Source organism: Achroia grisella, unplaced genomic scaffold (genome assembly GCF_030625045.1).
Source record: "Achroia grisella isolate CSIRO2021 unplaced genomic scaffold, CSIRO_AGI_Agris_v1 utg1062, whole genome shotgun sequence".
Taxonomy (NCBI): Eukaryota; Metazoa; Arthropoda; class Insecta; order Lepidoptera; family Pyralidae; genus Achroia; species Achroia grisella.
In genome coordinates this window covers 4785144-4794869 of record NW_026712566.1, presented here as the reverse complement: position 1 = coordinate 4794869, position 9726 = coordinate 4785144, and the positions used below count along the sequence as shown (strand labels likewise).

The 9726-nt window shown below is 33.0% G+C and overlaps 1 protein-coding gene across 1 annotated transcript; it reads right to left on the bottom strand.

Annotated features, from left to right (window-relative positions):
* Nucleotides 1-1167: 1167 nt before the first annotated feature.
* On the bottom strand, nt 1168-4687 carry LOC131854748 (larval cuticle protein F1-like). Its single transcript, XM_059205892.1, has 3 exons — nt 4614-4687; nt 3816-3966; nt 1168-1549 (listed from the first exon to the last, which is right to left on the bottom strand). Exons 1-3 carry the CDS (start codon nt 4685-4687, stop codon nt 1223-1225), a joined length of 552 nt encoding a protein of 183 aa, XP_059061875.1. The 3' UTR covers nt 1168-1222.
* Between the last annotated feature and the right edge of the window lie 5039 nt (nt 4688-9726).

Below are 9726 nucleotides of genomic sequence, written 5' to 3'. Positions count from 1 at the left end.
AAAACAAAGTCGCTGTCGCTGTCTGTCCGTCCCTGTATGACGGCTCTTTGTAATAGTTCTATTGTAGAGGATCTGCAACGTGTCTAGGTGTTTGCTAAGACTTCTTGGTACAATTCCCTGGATGACAGAACTATGTGGATGGTGTGTGCTTTTCATTGTTTTTTTTAATTCTATTGCTAGATAACACATTGTTACTTTTTCATTGACGTTGCTTTGTATATTGTGTGTTTGGGATGGCTATATCTACAAGATATACTTTTTTGTTGATTTTGTCGTCTAATGTTATGTCGGGTCTATTGAGATATACGGTTTTGTCAGTAATTATTGTTCTAACCCAGTACAGTTTACAGTGATCATTTTCTAATACATTAATAGGGCTGTATTTGTAATATGGAACTTTACTTTCTATGGATTTATGTTTATGTGCTATATATTGATGTATAATTGTAGCAACTATTATTATTTTATTTTATATATATAACAATAATAATCTCGGGACAATTCACACAGCGCCATCTAGACCCAAGTTAAGCTAGCTAAAGCTTGTGTTATGGGTACTAGATAACTGATATATATAACTATATATATTATATATCTCCCTTTGATGGGGTAATAGACTTATCATTGCGGGTAAAAATCACCAAACAATGACAGTATAAATGATGAATGATGAGGATGGAGAATTTTTGAGCGGAAGACAAAAAATTGCGAACTATTCTACACGTGTTTAGTATTACAGCTTTTTGGAGAAGTATGAAAGTAAGTGGGTGAAGTTGTAATATCTTGAGGCTAGTGTGTAGGGATGGTGGTGGTTGGGATTACACCTGTGGACGAGATAATATTTGGGAGAGTTTTCACTGTTTCTACCTGCCATTATTATTATTATTAATATTAATAATGGCAGGTAGAAACAGTGTAATATTTTAAGTCGATATTTGTAACTTTGTATAAAATTCACCACTAGTCTAAACAAATTTACATGACTATATAATTATTGTCTTTAGTAAACTGTGTTTTATGTTGTTGGTGATATATTTATCTTTCATCTCATCATACATTGTATGTATATATAATATTGTATTACTGTTTGTTAGTTCAAAATAAATTTATAAGAAAAGTAAAAAACAATAATAATTTATAGTATATATTTATAGAACAATAGAACCGATAGCAACCTAATAATTTGGCACTAGATTTAACCAGACCTTACGGTCTTACAGCTTCAATGTAAGTAGCCGTGACCTAGACCGAGTAAAGGGGAGGCGTAGGGGCTGTGGCTGACGAGTGGAGCAGACAGCGGCGCCGCCAGCGGCACCCCGTGGAGTCCAGCCCCGTAGAGACCCCCTCCGTAGAGACCGTGGCCCAGTAGACCGTTGCCGTATATTCCATTATTGTATAACCCTAATCCGTGGCCGTAGTAGCCGCTGGAGACGAGCGGGGAGGAGATCGGCGCCCCCAGCCCGTACCCGAGGCCGAGCACGCCTCTCTTCTCGTTCTTCTTCTCTTCTGCGCCGTACACGACGGCGGACACCAGTAGTAGGACACACAGCTGCAACATCACATTGTATTATTGCTTTGTATGCGTGTGATTCGCAGACATTCGACATAGGGCTGGCAATAGAATGAAATAGAAATAATCTTTATTCAAATAAACTTATTACAAGCACTTTTGAATAGTTATATTTTTGATTTGGAATGCAGAATTCAGAATTCATCACAAGAAGAATGAGCAAGAAACTTGAGATGAATGAATGCATGAATGATGCAATGAAATTATTGCTACTTCTAGTATTTATGACAATTGTCTTTGGTCGAGTTTATCTGTAATGTTTGTAGTCTGGGATTATAACGTACTCTGTGCCATATATAGAAAGGGAGTCTGTATTGTTAAAAGTGATGAGACAAGTATCGTTTAGAAAAAGTTAGTAGTTCTTTTATGGGAATAGGTATAAAAATTTACAATAAGATACCAATGGAAATATTGGAATTACCCTTAAATAAATTCAAAACATCTGTTAAAGCATATTTACTGAGCAAAGCCTATAACTCACTAAACGATTACTTGAATGACGAGCGTGCATGGCAGTAGTTTTCATGCACGGGATTTTCATTTAATGTTAGACATAGACACCTATATAAATACCTATGCATTGTAAATAAACTGGCTTTTAAAAAAAAAGTAATTCAATTGAGTTTCTTGCCAGTTCTTCTCAATTGGATATATACCGAACTGGACGGTATAAAATTATAATGTAAAACTTCACGTTCTTAAGCGGCTAAAATGTCGTACATGAATAAATGATTTTTGAATTTGAATTTATATTTGACAAAACATGCTTCAATGTTTTATTTGAATAAATGTTTTTCTATTCTATTCTAAAAGACGGGAGTTGCCAAAATCAAACGTATAAATATTCACCCGTCAACTATAAAAATAAACCTGAACAGGTTTATAGCGGACTTGACATAGAAGATTTTACATTACAAAGTCAGTTTCGTGTAATTGCAATTTATTATAATCTATACATATAAATAAAATTGGAGTGTCTGTTTGAATATTGAAATAACTGTTTTTTACTACATGCATATGAATATAAATACGGTACATACACCAAAATAACATGTTTACAATTTTTGTCTGTCTGTCAGTATGTTCCGGCTAATCTCTGCAATGGACCTATTTTGACGGGACTTTCTTTGGCAGGTAACTGATGTAATAAGGTACTCCTTATAACAAAGTCAAAGAAAGTCCCTAAATTTTTAAAATTAAAGTAGCCTAAATTACTACGTAGGCTACTTCAATTTTAGAAGAAATCGTTTATTTTAGAAAAATAAAGTTAAATTCCACGCGGACAAAATCGCAGGTACAGCTAGTCTACAATACAAATTGGTAGTAGTGATTTTTATTGATTGATTGGTCCAATAATATTGATTATTATGAACCTAATTTTATTATCCTTTTTATAATCAACTAGCTGACACCGCCAACTCCGTTCCACCTCAAAATTAAATAAGTCAAAGTTTTTTTTAAGTTTAGTTACGCAATAAATTTCTGAACGCACTCTTTTTGACAGGTATAAGCCGTTTGTATTAGAAAATATTAACAAACAATTATTCTCTGCACCACCTATGGTTGACTGGTAGAAAATGCCGCGTGGTGTTAAGTCCGCCAAATGTACTATACTATATATTATATTGTGTGCATTAAAGTTAAATAAATAAATAAATAAAAATATAATTGTTGTTTTTACTATTTTAAATACAATTTCTTCATATTTTATAACCGTTTAAACCTTCCCTGGACTTTCATGAATAATTTAAGACTGAAATTAGCTAAATCGGTTCAGCCGGGGCGAAAGGGGGTTGTTAGTAATATGGCCTGAAGACTCCATTGCTGACAATGTACCATGTCAGGTTGATCTCCACGCGGTACCCCCTGGAAACCATCATGACAAATTCCTGGTGGTGGTGAATTTGTCATGATGGGCTAACTGACCTGACCTCATGCTCATCTTATCATCCTCCACTGGTGCCCCGCCAGCGTAAACCGTTAGCGCAGGCAGGTGCACCATAATATTATCATCATTAAAAAAAAAATCGGTTCAGCCGTTGTCGAGTTTTAGCGAGACTAACGAACAGCAATTCATTTTTATATATATATATATATAGAATGGGATTACTTTCATATTATTTAAATTTAAATTTTACCACCATTGAAAATTGGCTTTTTTTTTTTTAATTTTATCAATTAGTCAGTTACTATATCTGTGTTTTATATCTCTATATGTTATATATTTGTAGTGTTATATACTTACAGCAGCCTTCATATCTTCAAGTTGTGTAGAACGGGAGCTTCCAACAAGCACTGCTCCCTCCGTGCGCCCTGCTGGCTTTATATGCGACTTGGCCGGTCCTAGGCCCCTCTTGCTTAGTGCTGTAGGCAGTAGGTGCCCTATAGGTACAAGCCTGTACAGTAAAAAAAATCGTACCAGTAGTTCAACATCACGAAACATGGAGAAACACCATCAATACATATAAACAAAATTGGAGTGTCTGTTTGTAATATTGTAATAAGAATTTTTTACTACATGCAATATAAATACCGCACATACACCAAAATAATAAATTTTTTGCAATTTTTATCGGTGTTTGTTCCGGTTAATCTCTGGCTACGTCATAACATCTACCAGCATGCCAAATTTCAGCCCGATCCGTCTAGTGGTTTGGGCTGTGCGTTGATAGATCACTATGTCAGTCACCTATGAGTTACATATATATTTAGATTTGTGGTTGGCGCAGTATATCGTCTTTCACTGATCCCTATCAGCCGTCATATCTGAGCTTACTCTCCTTCTATATATATCATTTTTACAGCATCCATCTATCTTTTTTTGGTGTCCTCTTCATTAGACGAAACTAATCCCATTTATTTCATAGATGTATTGATTTCAAATTCAAATTCAAAATATCTTCATTCATGTAGGTCTGTTACAGACTCTTATGGTATGTCAAATCTGACAAGAAACTCAGCTTGTATTCTTTTTAAATAAATGTTGTACATGTTTACAATAATACAGATTCATTTAAATTCAAATTTGGGATATTGGCATTACAGTTCGAAACCGTAGAGGTGCCCTAAGACTGAAGTGGTATCCCTCCGGCGGCAGTTGGTCTTCAGCCGCTCCATAAGTCCTAAGGTTTGGAGTGCCATTTAGTGACTCATTAAGAGAGAAATTCAAAGAGGCAAATATTCTCACCGTTGCTTCTCAATTTATAAATTCAAATATCCTATATGTTCATAAAAATCTTGACTTATTTCCAAAAAACAGCAATATTCACAATATTAATACTAGATTTAAAGACAAACTTGCTGTCCCCAAGTATCGTTTAGAAAAAGTTAATAGGTCTTTTATGGGAATAGGTATAAAAATTTACAATAAGATACCAAAGGATATGTTGGAATTACCCTTAAATAAATTCAAAACATCTGTTAAATCATATTTACTGAGCAAAACCTATTACTCACTAAACGAGTACTTGAATGACGAGTGTGTATGGCAATAGTTGTCCATGCACTGAATTTTCATTTAATGTTAGACATAGACACCTATATAAATATACATTGTAAATAAACTGGCTTCAAAAAAAAGTAATTCAATTGAGTTTCTTGCCAGTTCTTCTCAATTGGATCTATATACCGAACTGGACGGTAGGGAAAAAAATAAAATTATAATGTAAACATTTGACGTTCATAAGCGGCTAAAATGTCCTACATGAATAAATGATTTTTGAATTTTTTTGAATTTGGACTCGCCACTATTGTCTGGTGAAGCTATAAATACCAGCTGTGGCAAATAGCATTACAGTTATCTATATACTTATTTAATTTGGTTGAATTGAACTACTGCTCTTGTAATTTTAATATTGTGTGCTCACGTTCGGCGTGTGTCTGCGCACGCGCATATTAAGACCGCAATCATTTCATGAACTCAAGTCCATACATTGGTATTGTTTTTGGTTCCCTTGATTAATGGCTGCTGATACGGTTGTATTGAGAATGTATCTGAAAATATAGACACCACGTGTGCAACTCTACCAATATCAATTGACAGCCTCGGTGGTCTAGTGGTTTAGCACATCGCTTTACTATTCGACGGTCGTGGGTTCGATTCCTCGCACGGTACAAACATTTGTATTCATGAGTATGATTGCTTGTATCGGTCTGGGTGTTTTCTATGTATAATATGTATTTATTTACAAAAAAAATGTATCCATGTATTTATATCAGTTGTCTAGTACATAACACAAGTTCTGTTTACCTTGGGACTAGATGGCTGTGTGAATTGTCCTGAAATATTATTATTATTATATAGTTTATGTTTAAAGTTGTATGCATATCTATGAGTTAGGTTTTAGTACATAGGTACGTACTAAAAATGGTATGTACTAAAAATTACGTGTCACGTTGTTGATCCGCGATGGACTCCTAAACTACTGTACCGATTGCAAATTTGATTTGCGCATTGTGTGCAATTGATTCAACTTGAAAGATAGGATAGTTTACATCTCAATTTATAGTCGCAATTACAAAAAAATCTAAATTGAAAATATCTTTATTCATGTAGGTCTATTACAGACTCTTATGATATGTCAAATCTACCGTCAGTTCGGAATGATGTCGAGGTAGAAGAACTGAAAAGAAACTCGCGCTCGTATTCTTTTCAAATAAATGTTGATGTTTTCATGTTTACAATAATACACAGCCATTAAAATTAAAATTTGGGAGAATTAAGTTTGTTATAGTTTTATTATATTTGTATATAGGTAAATGAATAAAGATTTGGTATACGTAGAAACTATATATATATATATATATATATACGATATATATATATATATATTTGGATGATATTCACAATAGAATAGAATGAAGTAACAAACAAGAATGTAATATAAAAGAAACTATACATTTAAATACAAATTTAGAATACAAAATACATTTCTGATTAACCAGTTACCACATGGTTTGTTTTATATACAGCTTTCACGCTGGTTAGAGGACTGCATCAAATGTACACTGGTGAAGGTTTAAATAAATAAATAAATAAAAAAAATATATATATATATATTTGTATATAGGTAAAAAAATAATGACTACGGAGAAAGTATATATTTGGATGGTATTGACAATAGAACAACCCTCCACCAACCCGGGCCATTCCAACCTCTCGGTTATACTGGCTGAATGAATAGCCAGCTGAATACAGGGAATGCGCGCTGAAAAGCATAGAAAAATACAATATTAGAATATAAAATACATTTCTTATTAGCCAGTTACATCAAGACCACCAGCATATGCTATCGGAAAGAACAAAAAAAATAATTGTTCGCAACCTGAACAGACCAATATTATTTTATTATCTGAGTCCTGCTGAATAGCAATGCAGTGATAACGCTAGTGTCGCATGATAACTTGGTCTCCATAATGCTGTTCATGTATATATACGACAGTTACCACTTACCGTCGGGTGGACTTGAGCTTAACAGGTTAGCTTGTCATAACTTGCCAATTATAAAAAGAATCATCTGCATGTGGGGAGGAAAGAAAAATGCAAAGTGTCACCAGTAGGAGAACAAAGCAAAACTATCGGCAATTAAAAAAAAATGACTGGAAATCAAACCCTGTAGAAATCCGGCTGGAGTGCGTAATAACTTTTGATAACAAATACAATGCTAAAATCTTTCCCTTGTCTAGTGTAGTGAGTTCAGTAAAAATTATGATATATGGTATTAGCAACGATTAAAGTGTAATTAAACACTGGAAAATAACAAAATGAGTAAATATATGAAAATTACTTTTCTAAACGCATTATTTCATTTTAATTTTTTTAATATATAACTTTTTAAAAATAGATTAAACATTTTTGAAAACAGTTTTGTGTTTTAAATGTCTGCAAAACTACGAAGAATTCCATAGATACCAATCACGCCATCTATATGCAATTTTTTAGAAATTACCTGAAGTTCCGCTTTGCACCACACTGATATAGATAAAGTAATTAAATCTTATTAATATTATAAACACGAAAGTTTGTAAGTATGTTTATTACTCTTTCACGGATAAAACTACAGAATGAATTTTGATGAAACTATACAGTAATATAACTTATCACGAGGGCGAAACCACAGGCACAGCTAGTTTAATATAAAAATAAATCTTAATGCTTTCAAAATTAGGTTCAAGTTAATCTGTCGTAGGATATTGCATCCGATATTTAATCGTTATTCTAGGCTAAATGTATATTAATTAAGTTCAAGACACTTATTGACATCCGTTGTTTCCTGCGTAGATAATTTCAATGCAATGAGCAAAATAAAATTTTATTTGGTTACATTTACAGTTCATTTTCGCGTCGTATTAACTTTATGAAGCTCAATTTGCTTTTCATTTGGTATTCCGGATTTGAAATTAATAATAATCTTAGGAAAATATCCTTATAAGAACGTAATTCATACGTATATATATATACACTAGTACAGGGTAGGCGAACCTTTACGCATCAACGTGGCATTTTTTCCATAAAATATTTATTGGGGTCATTGACGTGCCACCAAATAATTTTAACTTTCTGATTATTTGGAAAATAATAATAATAAATACTATCAAAACTCTCTATGAAATAAAGTAAACAAAAGAAGTACATTTTGGATTGTTTTCATTACACGCATATATTAAATTACTGTAAAATTACTGTGACTTCTGTTGCTGCAGGTTAGATGACAAATAATTTATGTCAGGCTTGTACGATGTTACTTTTAGCAAAATGCATGCTGAACTGGATTCATCTGTTAAACGGTTTCTAACCGAGTTTTTAATGTTATTCATCTCTGAAAATAATGACTCGCAGGCATAGGTAGGTGAAAATATTGTTAAAATAGCATGAGCCAGCTTCTTCAAACAGTTTTATGATCGACGACGTGCCCAAAATATTGGGTCGCGTGCCGTCAATGGCACGCGTGCCATTGGTTCGCCTGCCCTGTACTAGTACTTCCGTAAAAAGAACTCTATTTTTTTTTTAATTTGCTAACAGAATAATTTAAAATGGCACTAGTGGAGAATGACAGTATGTCCCTGAGGTCAGGCCAGTCAACCCATCATGGTAAATTCATTACTGGCAATGGGGTAGTTTTTTTTTTTAATCATTTATTCATGTACGACATTTTAGCCGCTTGTGAAAGAAAGAAGAAAGAAGAAAGAAAAATATTTTATTCAGTGCAATGTAAAAATACAATATAAACAACAAACGAAAAAAAAAAGCAAATAAAATGTACATATAATTAAATTAATTTGTGAACCAATATGTTCACAAATTAAGTTTATTGCTTATAATTTTAATGGGATATTTTTTTAATTTGTAATCATTAATTTTTGTAGGACATTTTAGCCGCTTGTGAACGTATATTTTTTTAACGTAGAATCAATTGAGAAGACCTGGCATGAAACTTAACTGAATTTCTTTTTTTTTAAGACAGTTTACTTTGTATACCTACCATATACAGGTGTGTGTCTAACATTAAATGAAAATCCCGTGCATGAACTATTGCCATACATGTTGGTCATTTAAGTAATCGTTTAGTGAGTAGGCTTTGCTCAGTAAATATGACCACAGATAATATAATATTATATGACTTAACAGCTGTTTTGAATTTATTTAAAGGTAATTCCAGTATAACCTTTGGTATCTTATTGTAAATTTTTATACCCATTCCACCCATCATTTCCACTAAAATTGTGTATTTGTTGTATATGAACCTCGTCTTTTTCTTTCAGCCGACGACCGAGTATCCCGGTTTATCTATACATAAAAATAAAATTGGAGTGTCCGTTTGTAATATTGAAATAACCGTTTTTGACTACATGCATATGAATACAAATACGGTACATACAAAAAAACATTTTTTACAATTTTTGTCTGTTTGTCAAATGACTGGACCTATTTTGACGGGACTTTCATTGGCAGGTAGCTGATGTAATAAGGAGTAAAGAAGGCTATTTTTATTTTAGAAAAATAAAGTTAATTTCCACGCGGACGAAGTCGCAGGTACAGCTAGTCATCCATAAAATAGAAACTACTTTTACTAATCGTTATCATTACATAGTATAAAACAAAGTTGTTGTCGCTGTCTGTCCGTCCCTATCTATGCTTAAATTTTTAATAGAATAGA